Source organism: Seriola aureovittata, chromosome 11, assembly GCF_021018895.1.
Source record: "Seriola aureovittata isolate HTS-2021-v1 ecotype China chromosome 11, ASM2101889v1, whole genome shotgun sequence".
Lineage (NCBI taxonomy): Eukaryota > Metazoa > Chordata > Actinopteri > Carangiformes > Carangidae > Seriola > Seriola aureovittata.
In genome coordinates, this window is record NC_079374.1 from 8,360,414 (window position 1) to 8,388,064 (window position 27,651).

The window sequence follows — 27,651 nt, forward strand, 5'->3', positions numbered from 1 at the left end:
CTAATGGTGTTGCTCAAAGTTCAACAGCAATGTTGTGTTTAAATGAACAATTCCTGCGACACCAGTATACGACAACTAATGTATGTATGTATAGCTAAGGTATGGGGTAATGGAAAGATTGTAGTCAAGCCAAACAAACTTTGGTTAAGATATTGTGGGATACAGTGCAGTCTTTAGTCCCCTTGTGACAGGTTGAGTTTAGTGTTTTGCTTGTCTAAACTCAACCTGTCACAGAGGGACTAAAGACTGGATTGTTTAAGGTTTAAGAACATTGGTTAAGGTTAGTGCCTTATAGTTTCCCACTGAAATAGAGAGATATCCGAAATGAGACTAAAACGTTGGTGTCCAGCCTCAATGTTGAACATTATCTCTAAACCCTTTTGCTACTCTATATAAATGGTGCACCATGTCCTTTGTTATTCAATGGAAATGTGTTACTGCTGAACTGTTCAGTATGAGCATCCTGATTCTACTAATAGTGATCTTCTTTTGTTCCATCTAGTCATCCTTCCGCCTAAATACTCCCTGTATTGGAAGACTGTATTTGTCCCTGCTAGTGATAAAAGGTTTCACAAGCCAAACATCTATAAGGATGATTTACTCCCATTGTGTGATTTTTTTTTTTTTATTCTTCGCTCTGCTGATACAATAATTATGTAGAAGATATCTTGAATTATTTATAATCTATCACTGATGTTGTTCATTGTCCATCAAAGTAACCAAGATTAATATCCCTTTTAAAAATTGACATATAACACAATCTGCAGGATTTAGCACAATGGCTCGATTATATGAGGGACATCGTAATTTCCAGTTTTTAGCTCTTCTTGCCTTTGAAACCCAACTCTTTAATGACGAGTTGATTTCTTTTGCTTGCTTACTTAACCTCTAGAGGCTTAAAATGTTGCTGTCCAAAGTTGAAAGTTTCATTCTTCACCTGCAGCGGTTTCTGTTGTCAGCTTTCATGTGTGTCAGTTACAGGGAATTCCGAAGAAAAGACATTTTCATGACTGAAAAACTTGCATAGAGAGCAGTATTTGTTTCTGTTTTGTGCTTATGTTTGTCGTCTCATCTCACTGCATGAGCTACAGATAGGCGCAGTGTGTATAGTGATATATTTGAGTACATTGGTGAAAATGTGAGCGTTTGGAAAGACAAACAAGAAAATTGAAAATGATTAAAAAATCTATTATTCACAACCTGACCACAACAGCTCACAACAGTCGTTGTTAATGAAAAAATCCCTCACTTTTAACAGCCACCTTTTAAGCTTTGGTTGTTATTTAAATTTCTGCCTACTTGAGCATTCAATGTGTCAAGCATGAGGCAAATAATAATCAAGTAGTGTAAAAGTTGAATAGTAATGAGAGTGACTTTGACATGCATCATCCAGTGCTAGTTTCAAAAGTTTTCCATTGTTTTCAGTTGTCAGTCACACACAGAGCATTTTGTGGCATGTCAAGCCATCAAACCAGTCTGAAAATGTTTTGATTTTTTTGCTGGTGTCAAGAAACAGCAAGATCTAACCCAGCTGTTCAAACCAAACCATTAAGGCCAGACCACAGAGAGGGAGTTATGAGTGAGGCAATGTTGTCAGTTTTTAAAGAGTTTGGTTGGAAAAGGTTAATATTGTCTCAGATGACTTGTCTTGTGACTGTGACTGTGGTTTGTTTGTTTTGTTTGTTTGTTTGTTTGTTTGGTTGGTTGGTTGGTTGGTTGGTTGGTTGTCAGCAAAAAGTATTGAACTGATTTGCCCCAAATTCAGTGGAGGGATGGGGCATGGGCTAGCGAAGAACCCATTACATTTTGGAGCAGATCTGGATCATTTACTAAGAAATTTGAATTTTTCAGCATAGTTCTGTGCTCTCCGAGTGCCCTTCTAGTTTGTAAGCACAAAATGTTTATCATTATTTACAATCTGATTATTTGACAATCTGATATTTTTGCATTTTTGTAATGTTTTGATGTTTCTCTATTCTAAATAAAAATAAATCCACATTTTTTTAAATAAAAAATGAAAAAAGTGAAAGTTTGATTTTACTAGTATATTAATCTCTTTATATTTTGAAATAAATAAACATAAAAGCACCATTTTGTTCATTCTAAAACCACTTGAAGAAAATTATAAAGGGCATGGCAACGGACCAGATTATAATGGATTCACTAATTGGAGTACCATAGGAACACTGCATATGTAGATGAGCATTGGTAGATAACGATGTGGAGAGTGGTGCACACCTACTTGACTCTGTGTGTGTGTGTGTGTGTGTGTGTGTGTGTGTGTGTGTGTTTAGAATGGGTTATACGGTTATTTATTTTCAGCAATTTCTCCTCGTTGACGTTGCCACAGATGGTGTGATAGGGTGTGTCATATCATGGTTGTATCATTTTTGATTAATGATGGATATCCTCGGCTCGCTTTCTCTAAAGCCTCACCAAACACCTTATTTCATTGCTTTTTCACCCATATCAGAAGGGAGCAGAGCTAGCTGAGCAGACAGGTAGAGTGAAGACAGGCAGTGGAGATCCAGCCTGCAGGGCCATCTGCGAGTGCCGGGGAAATGAAGTGTGAGTTTCTGTTCTGCTCTGCCTGGCTCCAGAGTAATTGGCCGTCAAATGATTAAAATGTTTCAGGGCTGGCAGGTGGGCGCTATCTACATACAGGCGGCCTGTGTGTGTCCTCCTGTTTGTCTGCCGGTAGCTCACCCAAACCTGTCGGACTGTCTTTTAAACCACCTGCATGTGTCTGCTCAGGCCTTTGTGTGTCTCGCTGTCAGCCTGTCGATCTGCCCGTTGACGTCTGTCCATTTGTGCATGTGCGTGTGTGTGTTAGTGTGGGTCTGTCTGGGTCCAACGGGCTGCAGCAGTTGGAGATAACACATAATTGATTAACCACCTGCTCTTTTTGGAGCCAGAGAGGAAAGCTTCCTCTCCAGAAGGGCTGCAAACCAAAATAGCCCTCAAAGCAAGGAGCACCTCCGCTCTCCTTCCCCACTCTGACAGTTGTTTTTCAATGTTTTTATTAACCTTACCGTAAAAATCCCCAACATAGTCTTAATTTTGATTTTCTGCCATCCTAAACCATCACTGTTGCTGTGTTTTCCTTGAAATTACTTGTCAGTAAGTGTGGCCAGTACCCTGACAGCTTTATTTGATTTTATTTTTCTGCAGGTAGTGCTCTTTTCTTTTTCTGTTTGCAGACATGGTGGCTATTGTCGCTCATGAGATCTACCAGCAGTAATCTTGTAACTGCTGCCAATATCAAAATTACAAAAACAACATTACTATGGGTATCCCCAGGGTTTTTTTCACTGATAAGATTTTGCACCCGAACTTAAGTCAAGCAAATAAACTCATTACACTTACCAGTCGTACACAATCAATATTGTGCTCTATTGTTAATGAACCATTAGTATTCCGTAACCATAAGCAGCTTCCACACTGCATGATAATGTCCCTTATAAAGTGCATTTTTTAGTTTTTAAAGGAATAGTTTGTTCATATAGCTCATTTTGTGTCAATTTGCTTTCCTGCAGAGTTAGATGAGAAAATCAATACCACTCTCACATTTGTACATTAAATTTGAAGCTAGAGCAAGCAGCCAATTAGCTTTGTTTAGCATAGAGACTGGAAAAAAGGAAGAAACTGCTAGCCTAGCTTTGACCAGAGGTAACAAAGTCCCACTACAGTAGTCCTACTACACCTCTATGGCTCAGTACTTTACATCATATGTTATATCTCATTTATTTAATCTCTACAAAAAAAGAAATGTGTTATGTAGTTAGTAAAAGCAGCTATTTTTAAGTTTTGCTATTGCTACATAGCCATCGTTAGCTTTAACAGCTATTTACTTACCAGTCTAGCAGAAATGTTGTGAGTTACACACCAAGAGCTGTCTCCAGTAGTGGAGAGCAACACCAATGTTAAATCTTGTCTCTGCCACGTCTTTTCCTCTACTGCAGTTAACACACTAACCAGCTAGCCCCGGTCCGTCTTGTCACTTTTAGATAGTGACTCACTGTAGTCTCGAGTCTGCTCTGAAGACTTGCTCAGAGGGCGTATTATAACCTCTTGAATTATAAAGACAACAATGGCCAAAGCTATCACCAATCACCACCACCCACTCCTGGCAAGAAACCACGTTTAGCAGCAGAGAAAACCTACAAATAGACCTTTGATACACACTTAGTGTAGTAGATATAGGGGGATATGGGTAACGCCATTGGAAACTTCAGGAAGTCACTGCACCTGGCTATAGAATATTCTGACACATAAACCCCAGTTTACCCGCAGTTTTTGTACAGATTAAACAAATGAAAATAGTGTATTAATTGTATCTTTGGAATGTATCTTTGGACAGAGCCAGCATAGATGTATTTCTGTGTACTTGAGCATGAAATTTTAAGTTCAGAGTTGTGGTCTGTGAGTCTGAATGCATGGATATGTGTTTGTAATTGTGAGCTGCACATGCCAGCTGGAATTTCCCAGATTAACTGGTAGTACATTCATTAATGTCAAAATGTTGTTTATATAATCTCTAATTTATCCAACTACATTGTATTTGTATTCCAATGATTGCTCTGTATCTGTTCACAGTACAGACATTAGCGTTTTCCTGGGTTTCTCAGTTTTGCTCTCATGGTAGCAGTATAGACCAGTGGAGGTTAATGAAGCATCCTGTTTCTTTCCCCACAGACCTGGTCTACTAATTAGCCCCTTGTGCTCCACAATGTCATAATTACACTGCAGATTGGAGCTTTGGCTGCTTTAAGCAAAAATAGAGGGTGGCACTTTATCCAGGTGCATCCCACTGGATTAAAAAGAAAATAAAGTATTTAAAATGCTACATAGACTTACCTCACATAAAAATCAAGGACTTGGGGAATTTCAGTTTAAGAATAATCAAAACAGTTTAAGAATGACCTCTAAGAAAGGGTAGGAGAGCAATGATAAATGCTACCTACCTCTAGTAACCCATGGGGATCATGTGATTAATTTAGCATTGCCTCTTTGGTGATGAGCAGCTAATGCTGCTTACTCGCCCTGTCTCAGCCCTCTGTCCACAGAGCTAAATACAGAGTGATGGATAACCCAGTAGCTCACTGGGGGGTACTGAGGTCCAATGAATGGAACACCTGTTTGACCTCTCCCTCTGAAGCCAGAGGTTATTGATTCTCTGGAATCCTTCTTTCCCTCCCACCCTGCCACCGATCTTTGCCCTCTGTATCTTCCTGGTGACACCACTCATATCACTTCAAGCGTTTACATGCACAACAGGTCTAGGTTAAGGTCAGTTTGTCTCTGTGTGGAAGGAGAAAGAGGTCACAAAGAAAAGGGAAATTGGCTGGAGAGAAGAAAAAAAAACAGGAGAGAAGGAAAAGAATCATAATGACAATATTATTATAGCTGAAAAAAAAATATATGGCATTTAGGGAATTCTAGGATACACATACGTGTATAATGCAAAACAAAATCACCTGCAAGAGGAGAGTAAAAACGATGTGACCACTCCAGTGAGATCAACATTCTTAGACAGAACAGGACGACTGTTTATTCAGTCTAGACAGCAATCAGCCAGATGCATATTTAGTGATATATGCTGAAATGAAATAAAGGAAAAGTGTAGAAGGAAGAAGCCAGACAGGAAATGTTCACAGGGGTGGCAAAGCACAGCAGATATTATTAAGAGTAGGAGCGTGCAGACAGGCAGACCATCATGTTTTATTAAGACCTGTTTTCCAGCCAGAGACATGAGTCAGCCTGTTCTAGTCAGGACTGTAATAAGTGAAGGGGCTCCTACTTTGTAAGATCCCCAACCCAGCAAGATTTTACACACCCACTCTTTCAGCCAAAAGCTTTAGATCAAAATAACTCTGTGCTGGTACCAAACTTAGCCACGAGTGAACTGCTCACCAGTTCGACTGAAGATTTCGGAGTTGTATATCATGCAGCAGAAAAAAAAGAGCCTTGATAGAGGTCTGATTATCATCATTTGTTTATCCGTTGTCAACAAATTGCAGAGCAGAGACTGAAGGGATAAGTCAAGTGAAGCAGTGTGTAATCCCACTCAGTTTCTTCTTAATCTCAGTAAACAGGAGAGAGAAAACTAGCAGGAGCTCGTGCCAGAACATGGCCCAGTCGGTTGGTGACAATTCCTGTGTGAACACTCTCATATCCTGCCAGCTATGTGCACATGTGCTACACTCGTCTCTTGTACCAGTGGAAAGAGCATTTGTCCTCCTTGGCAGTGTGATTGAACAGACGGAGTACGAGGAGGCAGTCATTTGTCTGTCAGTCTTCCTCTCTCTCTCTCTCTTGGTTGTGTTACAGTTGCAGACATTGGAAATGCTCCAGGGATGATGAAGTATATATATATATATATATAATACGTATAACCCCATCCTCCAGGTGATCAGTATGCTTGTTGAAAGTGGATCATCTTTTATGGGCACAGTTGAAAGTTGTCTCACCTCTTCAATGAGAATGCAGTTTATGTCACACTGACACAGAGGCTGAGACTTTGCAGCAGTTGACTGGGCGTATATATTTCATGATAAAGACCACAGGTTCCTGGACAAGAAGCCAGAGGGCTTCATGGAATAGCAATGGGTACCTTTTTTTTTTTTTAGTGTGCCTTTATTGGACAGGATAGTAGAGAGAGACAGGAAATGGGGAGGCAGAGAGAAGGGGAATGACATGCAGCAAAGGCCGTCCGATGCGGGACTCGAGCCGGGGCCAACTGCAGCGAGGACTGTAGCCTCTACACATGGGGCGCCTGCTTAGACCACTACGCCACACGACGCCCCAGATGGGTACCTTTTAATTTCATTTTCTTTTTCTTTTTTTTCCACCCAAGCTGCACTGTTTCCCAAAATACCAATTTTGCATGCCACTTGAAATGATGTCGTTTTAACTATAACACTATTTGCATACATAATTTCTATCATGTACACTCTGTTGCAGTCAAAAAAACATGAGCTGAGTACATGCCCTGTTTAGCAAAATGTACTGTGTCATGTATTAGAAACTAATCTCTACTTTCCCATCAGACAGAATGATGCTGGTGCTCCCTGGCTAAATGCCAATGCCACAACTTAATGTGTGGCTTCTGCTTACACAACTTGACATCAACCTGTGTGTGTGTGTGTGTGTGTGTGTGTGTGTGTGTGTGTGTGTGTGTGTGTGTGTGTGTGTGTGTGTGGTGTGTGTGTGTGTGTGTGTGTGTGTGTGTGTGTGTGTGTGCATGTGCATGCTTGTGCGTGTGCACAGTGAGCACCTGGTGTTTCAAAGAACCAGCCAGAGGCAACACAAATAAATAGCGTCCATCAAACAAGTGGCGAAGGGTTTCAGAGAGACACAAGCAAAGAAACATCAAACAGCAGGGGAGAGGCATCTTGTACCACCATTGATGCTGTTAAATTGATTCTGACATCTCGAGGCCCTATATGGTGTACTGGTGCCATCAGCTGCATTGGGAAAACTAGGCCATTTTGCCTTTGGAACGGCATGGAGCTTGTTATCTGGTGAAGGGCCACACATCTTCAGCCATTTAGGGAAAAAGAAAAGGGAGGAATGTGAGGTAAAGATTATAAGGTTATTCTGTGGCAGAGCTGGATGGGCAGACTCTATCTCAATATGACAGAGGTTACAAATGTGCACTGCTCTCCGGTTAGCTCACCAGCTTTTCTTAGCAGTGTGATTCCTAACAGCTGACAGAGAATATGGGCAAAGTCAGGACCTTGAGAAATTCAACCGTGTCATACGCACAAGCATGTACTTTCTGTTCTCTGTCAGTCTGCCTCTGTCTCTCTCGCTCCCTCCCTCACACACACACACACACACACACACACACATACACACATACACACATACACACACTATCACACGCACGAACACACCACTCTGTTCAGCCAAAACACCCATAGGGGAGAGCGTCTGGTTGCTGGAAATGTCAAACTGCTTTGTCACGTCCAATCTTAGTCAGGGAGCCTAACCGCTGTGTGTGGAGAGTGGGCATGTGTGTATGTTCTGCAAAAACACCCAACCCCAAGGCTACAAGTTCTGTTGGTCTGGGCTATCAGTTGGGCTTAAAGGAATGGCATGAATTCACATTTTTGACATAAATGAATGTGGTGATTAATAAAAAGCACCTAAGCCAAGATAATGAGACAACTCAATAAGACAAAAAAGAGTAAAAAATAAAATGATAAAACATTAAAACAAAGTTATAAGAGCAAGAAAGTACCTTTTTATTTTATTTTGTAAATAAAAAAAAATGCAGCTGTGTATATGGCTGTGTATTCCTGATGTACTGTATTATCTTAAGGAGCAGCTTGACAGCAGCTGAAAATCTTCTTTTTGCTGACATCAAGTGGTTTAACTTCCTGCAATGCCATAGAAGCGTACGCCACGGTGTGCCAGTGCATGGTGATCTCGGCTGGGTGTGGTTACAGGTCCAACAGAACACACTTCTGACCACATCCACAGGTGAAGTGAACAGAGACTTTCAGCCACAGAGGGCAGTGAACAGTGATTTTTCAGCTTGGTGTTGAAGTAATTTTTTTTTTGTTGGCCAATATTAAATATTTCACCTTCTGATTAACTGAAGGAGAGAGAAGACTATACTAGAAGGCTGCATTTAGATCAGGAAGATGGAATAATACCAGAAAGGTTATCACTGAAATACAGACATTTTGTATCCATATATCTTATTTAATTGTATGCACGGAATAATAATCGGAATCACACTTCTAATGCAGGATTACCCCAAAACCCTTACCGTCTTTGTCACCTTAAACTTATAACCGTAAAACCCCAAAACCTTGTCTTGACCCTCAAGACTTCTTACTTTATGAAAATTCCTTCTCTCAAGATCTAAAACCAACCAGATGTTCTATCTTAATGACATAACAGGTAGTTTGTGATCACCCTCGAAAAGATCCTAAGGAATGTTTCCGTATCCGGTGTGCCTTTCAGCACGTTAACATTGTTTGAGATTCTCTTCCAAACTCTTTACAAATGACAGAAAAGATTCATAGTGTTTTCTGATCTGTGTCCTCTGTAACATTGAGTCAGGGAACTAAAACTACTTGGTTAAGGTTAGAGAAAGATTGTGGTGGGTGTTAAGAGAAAACCAACACTGACAGGTAGGAGACAGGCGGCCGACAGTGGTCTCCCATGTCAAAGTCACACGCTTTGTTGACTAAAGCATCCACCCTGACCTCTTTCCAATGACATTTTCCAGTGTTATAACAATAATGCTACTTCTGCCCTTGCTCCTGACAGACAACAGTCATTATTTTCATGACATAAGAGGCCCCTTGTCAGGTACATGTAAACAGTGTTTAAACGCTGTCATTTTTTCCGGTGAGGGCAATCTCTCTCAAACTGGTCTCTCTGCTTGTTTCTTGGTTTCCTTTTTTCAGTTCCTTAAAACATACATCATACAATTTGCCCACACCTTCAGTCAGGTAATTTTATTGACTAATTCTGTCTTGTTTTCAAAACACCAAACACAACAGCAGATCCGGCTTTAAAGACTTTGTACAGTAAGAGTATTTGTGTGTAGGAGGGTGGATGGCAGTGGTCCTGTTTTCCTGGGGCGAGTTTGATCTTTCCAGCAATGCTGCAAAACAAAAAACCAAAAAAAAAAAAAACACTCTTCATCTGGCTTAAAGTCCTTCCTCTTATTTTCACTTTTTTTTTTCAATCCTTCCTATTGCCAATCTCACATGCAAGTCTTTTTTTAGGGTGAGTGATTCTACCCACTCACAAGCTGTTCCTTCTGCTACATACATGCAGTTCAAGGCTGTGATCACATCTGTCACATTGTCTCCAAAGGAATGCACAGTTATGTTATGTTAGTGCATGTTTTGTGCGACTCTGGTGTGTTTTCCGAGCGTTTTTTTTCACATTCTCTAATGTCATGATCGTTTTCTATCATGTGTTGTTGTTGTAGGAGTTCAATGCCACTGCAATTCCCACAGGAAATAACATACATTTACCCCCCTCCCCCTTTTTCCTTTTTGTTTCTAGCTGCCTGAATACACACTGATTCTGCTGTCTGGGTGGATGTTTCTCCCAGCAGCCAAAGAAAGGCTCCTGATTGCTTTGAATTTCCTGCAGTGTAGCTGCTGGCCCTCTTTGCCTGTTTCCACTTCTTAATATACAATACAGTGTATGGTTGGCACCGCCAATAAGAGAGAACCCACACCTGTGGTACCACATGTATATTCCTTTTGTCTTCTAACATCTGACAGTCCATCATCTGTCCTCCAGCCTGTCTTCTCTGAAAGCTTTATTCTGACTGTAAATGTGGATTTATACTGTATCTGTGAATATTTGGAATGTAGTTTTGGGTGCAGGGTATTTATGTTTTTAGTTTTCTTATCTTGAGCCTTTTGAAGCCGTATATCACCACATTGTAATGCCAATAGTAAACAGTATGAAACACAAAGGTGCAGTCTTCCTAAAGAAGTTAGAGGTTACAGATCTTGACTCAAAGACAAGTCTTTCAGTCATAGCATCGTCTTGTTGCTGTTGTTATACACTAAACTTCCTGTTTGCAGACTTTACTGTGCAGATGGGGGGAACACATTTACACTGAAGCAAAAGCAAACCTCATCAGCCTGCTTCCTTATCTTTCTTGTAGAATAGTTTTCACTCAGTGGTGCAATATACTGTACCTGCTTTGTCTATCTTGTCTTGTCCGTCTGAGTCGTAACCTCCAATCAGACTGGAAATGATATATCTCACACAACGCTGTAATTTATTATCATGGTATTGCTGGCTCATATCCAAAACCAAATTTCTTCTTTTGCTTGTTGTGTGCAATTTACATTGATTGCAATTGAACACTGCTCTGTTTCCACAGCAACTGATGCGGTCCTCTGTGTTCCACATGTTCATCTTGAGTATGGTGGCTGTGGACGTCATCGTTGCTGCTAGCAACTATTATAAAGGCGAGAACCACCGCAGGCACTATGACGAGTTTTACCTGGCCGAGGTGAGATGGGTTTTTTTTTTGGTTTGTTTGTTTTATTTCCTACTTTTTCTTAGAAATTACAAATGTCCACCTTAAGGTTACCCTTATTTTGTGTAATATTGATTCAGTTTGACACAACAGCATGAGATCATGGTTTCGATTTCATCTTATGTTAAAAGAACTAAAAATCTTATTCATTGATACTCACATAGGTTTTTCTCTACAGTAGTTGTCCTTATTCATGGTAATGTTATGGTTTATTATTAATCTGAATTTGCATAATATGAATGATATGGGGATTTAAGGATAAAGCTACCAGTTTATAATCCATACACCTGTGTATGTATTCTTGTTCAGTAGGAACAAGATATTTTATTTGTGTTTGTTGACTCATCTACTTTAGTATATTTATTTGTTCTTTTTATTTTATTGATTTAACATGAACACATACACTCACGTGACACAGTGTGTGTGTCGTGTAGGTTTGTTTGATGTCATCAGCATGCAGGTGGTAAAGCGAGGAGTGCGCCCACCTTCCCCCGTCCCCTTCATACTTCTCTCTCTCTCTCACACAGCTGAATGGAGGAGATAAGAAAAGGGAAAAACCACACACTATATTACCTTCTCTCACTGCCTCCACCCATATCATACAGTCATCGATCTGCAGATTTGTTCCAGTCTGTGTGAAGGCTGTGAAGGGAAAATAGGAAATGGAGGCACTGGGTTTAGAGTTAAATGGAGAAATGTACATTTTATTGGTGAGGTGCCAATTTTATTCTCTCCTTCTTGCTGTATTCCCGCTGCTGAGGACAGTGGTGGAAGAAGCGTTCAGATCCTCCAGTGATTTATTATTGTACTTACATGAAGTTAGGAGACTACTATAGCAAGAAACAGAGATTCCCTGCTATGAGGTCCAAAAACACAAATCCTGTGCACTCAACAAGCGCTGTATTAGGAACACCATACTAATACTGGTAGAGCCTCCTTTTAAAAGCCTCAGTTCTTTGTGGCATGGATTCCAAAAGATGTTGGAAACATTCCTCTTGGATTCTGCAGATTTGTTAGGTGCACATTCATGCTGTCTGTCTCCTGTTTTACCACATCCCAGAGGTCTTCTACTGGATTCAGATCTGGTGACTGGGGAGGCCACTGAAGTAAACTGAACTCATTGTCATGCTGGAAGTGGCCATAAAAGGCTGCACAACAACACTTAGACACAGTATGGCATTCAAACTATGGTTGATTGGTATTAAGGGCCCAAAATGCTAAGAAAACATTCCCCACACCATTACGCCACCACCAGCAGCCTAGAATCTTGACACAAGGCAGGTTGGCTCCATGGATTCATTCATGCCACATTCTGACCCTAAGCAGAAATCCAGATTCATCAGACCAGGCTTTGTTTTTGTGGTCTTCAACTGTCCAGTGTTGGTGAACCTGTGCCCACTGCAGCCTCAGGTTTCTGTTCTTGTCTGACAGGAGCGGAACCTGATGTGGTCTTCTGCTGTTGTACCCTATCTGCCTAGATTTGATGTGAAGTGCATTCGGAGACGCTCACCGACAGTTGTAAAGAGTGGTTATCTGAGTAACCACCGCCTTTCTGTCAACCAGTCAGGTCATTCTCCTCTGACGTCTCTCACCAACAAGGCGTTTGCGTCACCGCTGCTCACTGGATGTTTTTTGTTTTTCGCACCATTCTGAGTAAAAACTCTGGAGACGGTTGTGTGTGAAAATCCCAGGAGGTCAGCAGTTTCAGAAACACTTACAGAAACCAGCCTGTCTGGCACCAACAATCATGTCACAGTCAAAGTCACTGAGATCACATTCTTTCCCTGTTCTCATGTTTGATGTGAACATTAACTGAAGCTCCTGACCTGTATCTGAAGGGTTTCACGCATTGCGCTGCTGCCATACGACTGTTTGCATGATTTCATCCATAAGCAGGTGTACACGTGTTCCTAATAAAGTGGTCAGTGAATGTATTTCCCGTAACTTGATGAGGTAGCATGTTATGTTGTCATGTTATGTACCAACCCTGACTGGTAAATGCTTTTAAATTCCATGCTCAGAGTTTCCAACACAGGCTTTCTGTTGAAAATGTGTGAACTCAAAACCTAAACTAAGGTTAGACACTGTGTGTTACTCCCTGTGACCAGCTAATGTACTTTTTCGGTGGATTGTCTCTTTTAATAAAGGTATGCACTACCAGAATATCAAAAATAATATTACATACATACAAGTCATGCCTTCAAATTTGCATTTAAGTAACAACACAAACATATTATCAGCATGCCGAGTGGCTCCTTTCAGAGTGGTAGAATGTATTATTAAATATATGATTGGATTATTATTATTATTATTGGTTCATTGTCACAGTAAATCACAGTTGAATTTTATAAACTCGTCATCATACGACATTGTTGTTCACTGCAAAGGAGCTGATTACCTGTATCCAGTGTGGTTTACCTTTGTGCTGTGGGAGATGTAACAGGATGTGACAGGATGTAAACGCCAACACCGATCTCTACTTTCTTCTTTCCATCCCAGGTTGCTTTTACTGTCTTATTTGACCTGGAGGCTCTTTTGAAGATCTGGTGTCTCGGCTTCACTGGCTACATCAGCTCCTCTCTGCACAAGTTTGAATCTCTGTTGGTGGTGGGCACAACGCTGCACATCTACCCCGACCTCTACCACTCCCAGTTTACCTACTTTCAGGTATGAATACACACGTACACATGTTTATGCCCTTGCAGGAATGCATGATTTCATAGACATAAATAAACCCCCCTTCTATTGTGAATATCAAACTGCATCATCCACACCTGAAGAACAAAAGCTGTGAATCATTTGGTGCCATTTGTAACCTGTGATCATGCACTGAATGAGGACAAATCAATCTCTCCTCTGTGTACATTATTTTTGCATGTAAATTCCTTTGTTTCCTATACATTTACGTGTGTGTGTGATCTAACATCCTCCAAGGTGTGGACACGTTTTTATTAATTTCACTTCCTAGTTTTTAGACACTTTTTCCGCTCACAACAGAAATACAAAATCACCTGTGTATATTGTGGCAATGACCCACGTGGCAATGGTGGCATGTAGGTGTAATGCTGTCATTCAGGATTAAAGTTTTGGTGCTATGTCCAACGTTTAACCCCTGTGACCTTCCTGTAGGTAGTACGGTGTAGCTGATGAAAGGCTCTGTGGACAGTTGATAGGAAAGGGCTTCTTGATGTGTCTGTAATGAGCCTTTACCAGACAAGCTGCCCTGATCCTGTCTGACTCTCTCAACAGCTGTCATCCACACATGTGCAAGGCTTACATTCAAGCAGTCACATACAAACACATGTACTGTAGCAGCAGTCCACTGAATTCCTGCTCTTTGATAATATTTCACAAGCCTTAATGCTTCTTAACCAAAGATTTAATGTTCAAAATTTTCCAAAACAATAGTGTTTTGTTGAATGTTTTCTTCCTTGCAGACAATCTTTTCATTAAAGTATGAAAATTACAGACACATGAAATTTGCTTCAGCCAGGTTATCTGTTCCCATAAAAGACCTATATCTCTATGCCTTTTTTCAGTTTTGCATTGTAAAGCACTTTTGAAAAGTTTTTATGTGCTTGTGAGACCCTCCATTATCTATTATATCTATATCTATTATTATTATGATATTAGAGTTTGTTTGTGAACCCTGTGAGCAGTATTGTATTCATGAGTTTTAAGGTAAAAATGGAATGATGTAATGTATCACCAACATTTAATTTGATTTAAATTGGAAATATTTTTTTTAATTACATTTCAGGGCTGTGTGGTGGTCTATATGTCATATCTAGTAGCTAAATATTTGACTTTATGCTCCTTGCATCAAACATAATGGCATCAATGACAATGACAAAAATGATGACTGTCTTTGGTTTTATCTAGAGTTGTTCTGATACAGATACTAGTATTGGAAATGCCTCTGATACTGCCTAAAATACCGTATCAGGTATCAACAAGTACGCAATTCTATGCACAGATCTAATACAATGTAATTTATTAATATAGTGTGAGAAAAGTTATTTATTTCAATATTATTTTTTTCATGATTGTCAAATTAGATAATAAAAGAAAGATTTTATGGCAGGATTTAACCTGAGCCATGCCATACAACAATGATAGCAGTCATATCACATCTACATAGGGTTAGCAGTATACAGCTATTAAACATTTTTTTAACGCAGTGGTTTCGGATCAGTACTCAATATCAGCCGATAAACAAGTTTGGGTGTTGGATTCAGTATCAAGAATTTAAAAAGTTTGCCAGTAGATTTCTTTAGTTGTGGCAATGCCTCACTTGTGTAGTTGTGCACATTCCCATCAGTTTTTTCCCGAAAGCAATTAGTCAATTCTGCCTTTAGCTAATAAGCTTTTCTTTATGAGCGAGTGGAAGTAAATGCCTCACTCATGGGGAAAGTATTTCTCTGTCACTCTCCCTGCTCATGTTTTTCCATGTAGATCTTACTTTAAGCTGGTGACATTTAGTCACAAGTGATTAACCTTAAGGCTCTGTGCTGGAATCAGAATTGTGTCCTAGCCACAGGAGAAGCGACTAGGCTAAGCAATCATTGAGTGTCTCTGTTTTTTTATTTTTTTATTTAGTTATATCCAACCACTGCTAAAGGTTAGCCTTACCAAATGTGTTTCAGTCTGGACAAAATGTCACACGCTTTAGACCCCTACTTAGAGCCCTACAGCTTTGACACACACACATAAGCTTGGCAGAACGTTTTTTAATCAGCCAATGGAACCCACCTTGACACTTCTGTCTCAGTGTGTTCAGAATTACAATGACTTCAGTAGCAGCACAATTTAACAGTCCAGTCAATTTATTCATTCACAGAGCCAGCCAATTGTATAATTTTTGGACATTTCTGGTAGGGATGCCTGATCCAATTCTGGTTATTGGTATCTGGCCAATATGGGTTTAAAATGCTGGATTGGATATCTGTGACAGTGACAATGTGTCACATTAATTCAATTTTATGTTAAGCATTGCTTTGTCTCGCATGAGGCTGGAGCCAGAAGCGCACATATGCAGCGCAGCTAGAAAGCCTTTCTCTGAGCGTTGTTCCTAGTTAATCACTGGTAGCAGACACATGGTTTTGATTCAGCCATGCAATGGCATCCTGTCATTCATCTGTTATCTTCTGCAGATCTGGCCCTGAGCCTGAACTGTGGTTGGGATAACCTCTGGTAAAAGTCATTTGTTTTTTGCATATCACATGAAAGAGATTATAGTCAAGGTTGCACATGACGTCTGGATTTTACAGTCCTCTCACAGTCACATTTGTTTCTTTCATTTAGATCTGAAGAGATCAAATTTTAAAATATATATAAATATAAAGTAAAGTATGTTTTTTGTTGTTCCTCTTCAACTGCTCCATTCTCTTCCTTCATTTAATCTTTTAATCTTGCACTTTAATGATATATTATCTATTTTATCTGTGTTTTTATACTGTTTTCTTATTATGCTTTTGACTTCTATTTTTATGCTTCTTTTCTTTCTGTTGAACACATTGAATGACCTCTGTGTATGATAATGAGCTATACAAATAAATTTGCCTTTTCCTATATTACATGGAAAAGAATGATCCCAATAATATGTTTCCATGTAATAGATTGGCATGAAGCAATGTAACATTAAAGTTAAAGCAAAAAGGATCACTATGAGATCAGTACTCCGTATGGACTGATACTCAAAGTCCTATACTTGGTATCATGTCAGGAGAAGTGATATCGATATCGCCACGGTGGTATGTGATTAGAGCTCTGCTGATTTGCTGCAAAATAATAGATAGACACAACAGCATTTAGAATAATATATTTGATAATATAATATATTTAACTATATTTTTCTTATGTCTATTTCAGTTCCTCCTCTGATCTTAGGCTGGAGACAAAAAGAAATATAAGCAAAGGATGAATTTTGCTGCAATGGCCTCATGTCCTCTGTGAACTTCCCCTCTCACGGTTTGCTTAGCTCTTAGCCTCAGAGCTTGCATCTGTTATAAAATGGATAGTGGTCATCATGGTCTGTCAGGAGTAGAAGGTAGTGTCTTCCCATCCCATCTGTCATCATGCTGTGAGTGTTATTACTGTATTTGCTTAATGTAGGTTCCCTTTTAGAGCAGCGTCCCACATTTGTCTCCTCTCTCTTTTTTTTTTTTTTTCCCTGCTGCATATCTGGGGAATGAGCAGTAGCCATTCATTTGGCTTAGAGATGGATTCTAAAGAAAAACCTTTGGCCAGTGGCATCACAGTGCGAAGCTCGATCAATAGCCACTCTCTGGATCCCCGATCAAAGCCTGACCAAGATGCATTAGCTTTTGGGGGTTGTTGTCACCACAAGCAATTTGGGGACTAAGCCTGTTGACAGAGCACAGTATCACTGCACCTTCACCACTGGGTCAAGATCAATGTTCTCCCTTTTAAAATCAATACGTAATCAATGTGCTTCCATGTTTGCTTTTATAACTCTGATATTTATTTTAAACTGTCTTTAAATTACCACCTCCTGCTCCCTTGGGTGTGGATTATCCTACTGTTCCAAAGGCCAACATGTGCACTGTTTAACAATGGTCACACAAACAGCAAGGTGTTGTGTTTGTTTTCCCCTCAGGTGCTACGTGTGGTACGTCTGATTAAGATTTCCCCAGCGCTGGAGGACTTCGTGTATAAGATATTTGGTCCGGGTAAAAAACTAGGCAGCCTGGTGGTGTTCACGGCCAGCCTTCTCATCGTCATGTCGGCCATCAGCCTGCAGATGTTCTGCTTTGTGGAGGAGCTGGACCGTTTCACCACATTCCCCAGAGTAAGAAATCCCTCACACTCACCCTAACACCCAGAGAACAATCGGAATTCTTTTGATGCATGTTGTTAAGGAAAATGAACATGGTCTATTTATGAAAGTGTCTTTGGATATGATCGTACCTTTAGCTACTTTTTTAAGTTAGGGTACACATTTTTATATTCATTTTTTAAAGTAAAATTTGCCCAAATGAGTCACAGCAAAAGAAAAAAAGAAAACTCCTAAGTCATATTGTTAGGCACAAAAATATCTAAATACATTCTGTTTTTAACTGGTTAACTTTTGCATGATGTTCTTTTCTTACTCTATGTTAATAGCAGGTGGGAGCAGTTACCTAGTAGCAGGTAACCAGTCTGGACTGTGATCGGACTTCTTTTCATTGTATTATGCAGGGCTTCCTGTGAGTGCCTGCTGGCTATCAGATATCAACATGTTCTTCCTTATTCCCCTAAAATGCTGCAATTTGGACTATTTTTATTCTCACTTTATTCAGTTTAGATTGCATTCTTACCCCTGATGCAGTGCGGCTTGTTTGGAAATGTATGAAGCCAGCATTTTCAGGGAACCTCCGCTGTAAGAGTCACCTAATTTTGAATAGTAGTGTTTTCACCTCCGAGTAAACTGATCCAAACACACCTGGCATGAAAATGTTAAAACGATTTCTTCTCAGGGAAACATGAAATGTAATTTAAACTGCGAGATGCAGGTAGTATATAAAATACACCACATAAAAATTTCGAAATTCATATGAGTTGGTCCAGAGGGGACACCTCAGACAAGCAATGGGGGTCCTCCAGATGTTGATGATGGGTTGCATGATGGGTTGACAGATGTGTGGAACCTCCTTTGATTTCTAAGTGCTCATGAGCTTCTTTCTCTCTCATTAGCCACATCTCTCCCTCCTCATTTTTTTTTTTTTTCTCCCTTCCAACATTTTACTGATCCCAGGCACAGCGGGACATGAACGGTTGCTCATAAACAGATGCCACTTGTATGCTGCGTTACCCTTCTGTTTTCTCTCTCTCCGTTTCCGCAATGCCTGTGCCTCATACACACGCACACGACGCTCACACATCATAGTAATGATGTTTGGCGGTCTCCCCTTTGGGCAGACCTGTTGCTGGGTTTATCTTTATCTACAGTGACTGGGTCATGGTAGCAGGTGGGAGGGGCTGGAAGGGAGGGAGGGGGCTGCTGTCTGGAGGTGAGATTCTAAGGAGGAAGCGCAGGCGTGCCATTTGACTCCAGGGGCCACCATGTCGCAGCTGGCCATTCGCTACACCTTCATCTGACCTCTAGCAAGTATATGAGAAGGAAGCAGAATAGAATAAAAAACAGGGGGCTGTCTGCTGCCTTCCTCCCTTTGCTCCCTGGTTTATGTTTAAAAATCTCACAATCACGAGCTAGAACAAGATGGTCAGACGGGGATACGTGCATCAGCTGTGTGATATTTGCTCTCCTGTGAAAAAGCATGGTTCAAATATCAAATCTGTCTGTTTTCACTGTGTAATTTCCTCCCTCTCTCTCTTTCCCTTTCTCCTCTGCTTCCACTTGTACACTCAGCTGCCCTCTCTAGCCTTTTACCTCTCTCACTTTCTCTTGTGCTTTTCTCCCTGTAGGCATTCATGTCCATGTTCCAGATCTTAACCCAGGAGGGTTGGGTAGATGTCATGGACCAGACCCTGGTAGCTGTAGGTCATATGTGGGCTCCGGTAGTCGCCATTTACTTCATCCTCTACCATCTGTTTGCTACCCTGGTGAGGAACTTACTGTGCTGCTTCAACTATAGAAGTCAGATACATTAAAGAGACTGTTGAAATGTGGGTTTTTTTGTTATGGTTGCTTTAAGTACATTGTGTATTTGCTGCAGTTTTCTATTCAAACTCCTATGAAATTATTTTGGTCGGTAAAAGCAGCTTAGAGGAAAGTAAGTGGCAAAAGCATACATGAACTGTTTTCTTAATGCATTCAATTAGTGCCCCCCTTCCCCTTCAGTGTTCTCTCGAGTGGTACATCTAATCACAGTTAATCAGACTTGCAGGCGTAAGAAGTGCTGACATTTCAGTGTTTGGCCCTTTGATATGGGGAGCCATCAGACAGCACAGGCAGTTTCTGGATGACTCACACCTCAACCCAGACAGAAAGGACGTCTTCCAGGACAGAACAAGCAACAAATACAATTACTGAGCAGACTCTGTACTTTTGAAAAACTTGTAAATTTTTTTTAATTATTTATTATGATGGTTATCATGACATTAACATATTATAGTGTGTTCACACAGGACATATGTTCTTATGAGCCTCCTCTTTGTTGCATTTTAGATCCTGCTTAGTCTTTTTGTGGCTGTGATCCTGGACAATCTGGAGCTGGATGAGGACCTGAAGAAGCTCAAACAGGTAAAAAGCTTATGTACATTATGTGCAGGGACTGAACAAGTTCATATTCAGATTGATAATTGCGATCATTATCTGGGAATACAAACAGTTCATTTATTCACATATACAGCATCGAACAAAGAGAAGTAGTTAGTGGTTTCCTAGTGCAGGAGGCTTAGTTTTCACTGCATGATTTCAACTTCAGCCAAGTTAGACAGAGTAAGTGCTGACAAATCTGCCAACCTTTAGATGATGCGACTCAGCGCCTCCCAGAGCTCCCAAACCTTCTAACTACTATGAAAACTAGGTGTTGCTGATATAAAGACAAACTGCTTTATTTTCACCGGAGAAAGTAACTTTTGGTGGAAAGTTTAGGAATTTAATTTAATTCATCCATTGCCGTGCCAGACTGCAGAGAACAAAGCTCAAATTGTGGCATGACATTGCCAGGCTAAACCACTGTGGCTTGCTGATCAAAATGTTAACGATCCTGCCTGTTTTTTTTTTTGTTTTGTTTTTTTTTGTAATATTCTGTGCCTTCAAGTGTGTTTTATCATGAACTGGTTATAAATGAGCCACTAACAACCTATTGTTAGTGGATTTTTTTTATTTTTTTATTTTATGCATTGAGATGTTCCATTGTAGCTCATGGAAGTTATTTTTTATTAGTTCATTGCTGTCGTCTGCTCATTTCTTGTCCTCAAACATGATGTTGAAATTAACCAATTTTGGGAACAAGCAAGCTTCCAATGCCGAAATGAAGAGTTCCAAGGCAACAATTGTTTCAATATGTTGCCTTTTCATCATGTTACATTTATTGGTTTTCTTTTTTAATATCTGACCTTTTTTTAAGATGGGTAGTTGGTGTCATTAAAATAACTGTTGGTAAGCTGCATAGTGTATAAATTCTTCCTGAATTTGGAAAGCAACAATGGATTTGCTTTTCCAGTAATGTTCTCATATAAAACCTCTTTTTTTTATTGCGCAAATAAAAAGTTAGAATAAGAATAGTGAAAGAGCAAAATGTGAAAGTATACATGCGTACACATTTCTCTCCCTGTGATCTGAAGTGGTGAATGATTTTTGTCCTTTTCTGCTTGTTGTTTGCTGCTACATTTTAGAGTAGCAGGGTTGAATTATGTGACCACATGTGGGCAGGGCTCTGACTAATTTCTTCATTCTCACCTTGTTGGGGCTTTTCTCTAGAGGGTTGAGTAAGTGGGCAATTAACTTTAAAAAAAGAAGAAAAAAAAGCCAAACCCTGTTGTGTGAAAAAGCTGGCACTTAACACACACCAGGCCTCGGTGCTCGTCGCTGCTCAATGGGTGAACCTTAATAAGCAGTTTCTGTCATCAAATGCAAATGAAGTGGAGCTGCAGACAAAGTTCTACAGGGAAACTGCTTCTTGAATGGTCCCAGACAGAGAGTTGCATCCATACAATGCCATCCCATAAATTAATTAGTCTGTCTGCTGACAGAAACGCTGTACATTGTGTGGACTCGTAGCTGGATGGCAAGTCTCAGCTTGCCTGGACAGGTTATTTCCCACCCACAGCTGAGTGATTAGACGCAGTGACTGTAAAATTGCCTATTTTACAGGTGCTTCAATCATGGATACAGAGACAGACTATAAATAGAACCATAGATGCTGATAACCCTCCCACAAGAGAGGGCTTCTCTAAACATGGCACAAGCCCAATGACATGTCCAACCTTTCTATAAGAAATACACACGTGGGCTGTGAGAGATGAGAAACCAATTACTGTGTATGTGATGAATCATCTTTGCCTGCTGTTTGATGAATGACTTCATTGAGCTGGTAATGTTTGTTATTTGTCATTAATGTGACTTGTGTCCATGGCAAGCTCTTTAAAAAAAAAAAAGAGAGAAAAAAAATGACCATACAGAGAAAAACCTAAAGACTTAAAGTGTTTCTTTTCAGCTCGAAAACGTTGTTGTTTCAGTGAGTGTTGTGTGTATGGAGAGGATATCAATCAATATTTAGAGTGAGAGTTTGACACACAAAAGCCACGTGTGTATTCTCCTCCTCCCTGGGACATTTTTTAATTGTTTGTTCTTCACAGTTGGCTGAGCACACTGTTCAAATTATTTGGAAATAATGGAACAAAAAATTGAAGCAGAATAAACTATTCAAAGAGTGAGTTAATGCAAATTGTAGAATTTTGTCTGATGGGGTGTGTGTGTGTGTGTGTGTGTGTGTGTGTGTGTGTGTTGTGTGTGTGTGTGTGTGTGTGTGTGTGTGTTTTGTATGGAAAGCGGAGGGATGCTGCACACATGTTGACAATAAAGGGAACATGTGTACAGTTGGTGGCATAAATAGTGGCATTTATTGACTAATGTGTCAAAGTGAGCAAATCTGAGCTGAATTTACTGTTAAGCTGAACCTTGAATTCGTAGCTACCGTGGAGAAAAATATGTTTTTTGAAGTTGTCGGTGACAGTATATAATCTCCCATCCCCCCATCGGGCTCCATGTGTGTCAGAAAATCAGTTTATAAAACCAAGCAAACATGTCAGCTCCTCATTGTATTTCATGAAAGACTTGAGGCATACAGCACGTGTGTGGTTGCAGGTGTGCCGGCGGCGTCTTTATGTGTGTCTTTGGTGTGTACGTGTCACGTTGAAATGAAAATTCACATGTGCAGTCAAGCTTTGAGCGATAAGGCCCACCTGCGCAGCACAATTATGCATGATGATAGTGAGCCATTCTTCAAATTGTTTTCTATATACAATATGTTGGTAGGTGAATGCCAATGTAATGTCTGCGTCACGTTCATGATATGACTTTAATATAAAAAAAAATAATCACAATCAACATTTAATGAATTAATTTATTTAGTGTTATTTAGTGAATTTATGAGCTCCATATACAATAGTTCTCCTGATCATTAACCCCATGCACAAATATAATATATAGCATATATGTCCCCATATCAGCAGTGATGTTGCCATATATGTCACCTATAAGTGGATATATCATCATCACATATATACATCCTCTGAATATATGAAGATATAAGTTTATAACATATATATATACATACCCATAGTAAAATTTGTAAATGTATGTATATTAAAAATCTCTATATGATGAATTCTTATATGGTATAATATGTTGTGACCATACGTTAATGATATGTATTTAATTTATATATGCAAGTTTATTAAAACAACATCTCACTCTGGGAAAGTGGTCTCAGACTTTTGGAGTCTACTGTATATAACATCAATATATATGTTGACAGGCTTTGGGATGGATATACTGTATATTTGCATTACATATGACTACAATATAAGCATACATACATAAACATACATATTTGTATGGATTAGACATGTTATGTCAATATATGAACTTGTTTCAACTTCTAATAGGTTTCATATATAATTTTTACATATGTTTTTATGTTATATGTACATATACTTCATATATGGAAATTCAACATATGTACATAATATTACATTTGCGTATGGGACCCCTGGGAGCTTCCTCTCTTAAGGACAAACAGGGTGTAAAGCATGCACATCCAAAGGGACTTTCACAGGTGCTGGATCAAAAAATTAAACTGAAGGCAAAAGTCAGAAAGAGGATCCGAACACTAATAGCTCCCAGTCTACAGAGATCTTCGTCAGGCAGTGTCAAATCATCATTACAAAGCAGATATTTATATAGACATTATATAGATTATATAGACACAAACAATTTCATCACAAATGTGATTGTGATCTACATGATTGAGAGTCAAACTGCCCTCAGCCTGAACCAGCCAGAGCAGGGCTGGACAACAGTGTCTGATCCTGCCACATGGGGGATGGGGCATGCATCAATAGAAAAGACACAAACAACTTAAAATATTGATGATGGTCATTTGACAGTGCCTGAAGAAGATCCCTGTAGATCGAAGCATTGCTTTATTAAAGTTGCTGGGAGCTATTACCGCAGCAGACAACAGCTTCCTCTCTTTCGGCATATCCCTACGCACATTAACAATGTTGTTCAGCCAGCCAAAAGTTTGACCGACTCATTTTGGGAATTCATTTTACTTTCAAGCATGATAGGTCAGCAGCATCCTGTTTAGAACAGTCCTGTCATTAGGTAGAAAAAATACACACCTTAGAGGCCAAATAGTGTGTTTTGGCTGCTGGCATGTGCAGAATCACATTATGACTCAGAACTAATGTGGTTCAACAACATCAACTACATAAATGTACGAGTCCAACAGGCCCTAAAAGACCGTACTTAAACAGCTTTTATCTTGAGTTTCAACTTGATGAAATTAGTGGCAATATTTCTCAAACTCCCACCCATCCGCTCCAATCTGCACCGTTATTGCCTATATCTGTGCTCAGTGGAGCAGTAATGAGACAGATGAGTGTGGATGGCAAGTTACCAGGCAACACTTTTTGGTCGTCATCATGTCATCAGCAGGGAGGGTTTACATTTCCACCCGTCATTCCATGAGTATAAGCTACTTTTCTTTGACTGTTGCCATTGCCAGGTGTGTGTGTGTTTGTGTGAGGCAACAGAACTACTGTGTCTGCCCATGTTGCTGATTGATGATGACATCATCAATAAGGCATGTAGCTAAAAAAACACCTGTTATCGTTTGCATACTGACTGCAGCCCAGCCTTTCAGGGGAAAGAGTTGCATCCTTCAACCTCGACAGACCATGTGTCTCGCTTTGGTTTTTTCAGCGTTTCAGGTTTGAAACGCCAGATGAAGCCTTGTGGGTAGTCACACTGTCATCATGTGGATCAGCGTAAGCTTGCTGTGCTGTAATATCTGGTTGCTTTAATGTTGTGTGATGTGAGCTGTTGGCAAGTGAAACAGTTCTGAATCTTTGCATTGTAATCACAGCCTGAGAACGGGAATCAAAGTTATTTGTTTTCGGCACATTGACACACACACGCAAACGCACAATGAAAACACACAAAGAGTGAATATTAATAATAAGCAAAGCGAGAGTAAACAGGGCTGCAGCTAATGGACAACTGATTTACTCCACCTGATGAGCCGAGAGCACAGAAGTATCAGGAATTTCTTAATGACACACACACACACACACACACACACACACACACACACACACACAATCAGGTGTGCGCATGCGTCTCTGTATGCTCCACTCATCAGTGTTGATTAGGATAATGCATTTATTGCGTGAAATTAGGTTTGCTAGAAATTTTTAATGAAATGAAGCCTTGGACATGAGAAAGGTAGACAGCAGAGGAAAACAGAAGTGAAGGGAGGAAGTAGAAACCCCCCCCCCACCACCCCCCCCACCACCACCACCACCACCACCGCCACCACCACCACCCCTTTTTCCACACAGACACACACCACTTGTGTTTCTGTTCATAGCACAGTCGACCTAAACATATTTTCACTACATTTTAGCATAAAAATTATTATACACATACATATTTATTTAAAAATCTGAAACGCATGAAATCGAAAAAATTGAATTTTGATCAGGAAACAGACATAAAGTTTGGTTTGAGATGGAAAGAGAGATTGTCGTAAGTTATTAGGACTTCATGGTGGAGATGCTTTCTCCGCAGGTGAGATAATATTAGGATTATAATATCAGAGTTTGTACAATTTGGTGCAGATCCAGGTAATAATCCAGATCAGGTGGAAGAAAATGTTGAACCCACATAACAGACAGAGTTGCACTTATTTTTAATTAAACATGCAATAATAAAATTATACAGTAGTGTTAGTTGCTACATAGCAATGACGCTATGTAGCAACTCTACGCTACACAGCTGTAGAGCTATTCACACAACAGGTAATAAAACCATACTGCATAAGGATTACAGACAATATACAAATGAAGCTGTACTTGAGAACAAAAGACATGTAGGATTGTTTGGCCTTGCAACAAATATCTTTTTTTTTTTAAAGATATTCGTTAGATTATAACATTTATTTCATGGAATTTCTCGGACTATATTTGCTAACAACTAACACATTCCTGGACATAATTCATGACAAAAATTGTTAAAAAATCCTTTACAAACATCACAGCATATGGAGAGTTCAAAGTGAGATAGCACCGCAGTAGTGGCGTCTTGTTTATATTCCTGCATCTGGGATTAGCCAGTATGTCACAGTAAAAGCACTATACAACATTTTTGATTGACTTTCAATCTGCTTCATTATATTTGTTGAATTTAGGGACAATGCATATCTACAGAATGTGATTTGGGCTTTGCTGCTGAACTGTTGGATGGCTAACACAATGAGACAGCACCTTCTGAGGGGACCAGTAATGGAAAGTTGTGTTTATTCTGAAGAGGGTGACATTTTTCACTTGCTTCTTGTTAGCCTCCTTTCTTATCCAAGGAAAATTATGATTTTTACTTTCCTTTCTTATGAACTTGCAGTGTAGCCTCAGTTGGCAATAATCATAGATCCAGAGACATACATCTAAAATGTCAAAGTGCTACCCAGACACACCTTTTTCTATCAGAGGAAAATGACAACAGTGGGTCCAATAGCTGTGTGTGATTTGAAATACGAGTTTGTCTATTGGGTGCTGTTGCTGCCCGTTATTGCTCTGCCTTCATCTACGGTGTCACAGGTCGGTGGGCTTTGTGATGGGAGAGACTGATGACCCATCTCCATCCAACAAATCACTCCTGCCCACAGAGCAATGTCTGCAGGACCAGGGGGAGGTGCAGTGGAAGGGGAAAATGTTTATCCTGTGCCAGTAGATATCAACTAAATAGAAAAAGGTGTTTACCCCTAAGGGCAGGGATGATGATGATGATAATGTGTGTTTGTGTGTGTCTGCGTGTGTGTGTATGGGTATGAATTGTCAGTGGTGATGAATCTGTGTGTGTGTGTGTGAGTGCGTGTGTGGTTTTTGTGTACGCACTAATTTTTGCATTCCCGTGTGTGTGTTGGCGTGAAAGTAGAAACGTCTGGTAATCAAACAGGTCCTCAGGCCAGATAGATGAGTCATGAGGAACGCATTTGGGAAACTGTTAAATAGGAGCAAGTGCAAAGGTAGGAAGAGAGCGAGAAAAGCTAACAGCTACCTCCTCTCCTTCATCTACAGTCTGTTTACATAATGCATGCAGACAAACAGACATTTGAATCCTCTGCGCATTGAGCGCCGAGACCTCTCACTCAGTCTTTGACATTTTTTTTTATTCTTTCTCTCTTTCAAAGTGTGCCAGATTCCTGTAAGCAGAGGGTAGAGGTGGAGCTGTGTGAGTGTTCAGTCTGTAGGGGATATACAATACTGTATATGCTCTATGTGCACAATAATGGCTTTCCTGTCTGTGATTATTTGTCCCCCCTATTAACATTTCAATACTGGTGTTTCTTTGTAGTTCTTTAGGCCGTGTTATATACTATTTATTGTGACTGGGAAAATGGAAGCACAGCCATGTTCTTGACCCA

General features: G+C 39.9%; 1 protein-coding gene across 7 annotated transcripts in view; it reads left to right on the forward strand.

Moving 5' to 3' along the window:
* Positions 1 to 27,651, forward strand: part of nalcn (sodium leak channel, non-selective) — a 69,237-nt gene that overhangs the window by 19,883 nt on the left and 21,703 nt on the right. For all 7 annotated transcript variants that reach the window (XM_056389231.1, XM_056389229.1, XM_056389233.1 and 4 more), the window contains 5 exons: positions 10,874 to 11,005; positions 13,532 to 13,699; positions 17,652 to 17,843; positions 19,460 to 19,597; positions 20,163 to 20,237. In XM_056389231.1, coding sequence (XP_056245206.1) covers positions 10,874 to 11,005; positions 13,532 to 13,699; positions 17,652 to 17,843; positions 19,460 to 19,597; positions 20,163 to 20,237 — 705 coding nt within the window. The remainder of the gene's footprint in view (positions 1 to 10,873; positions 11,006 to 13,531; positions 13,700 to 17,651; positions 17,844 to 19,459; positions 19,598 to 20,162; positions 20,238 to 27,651) is intronic.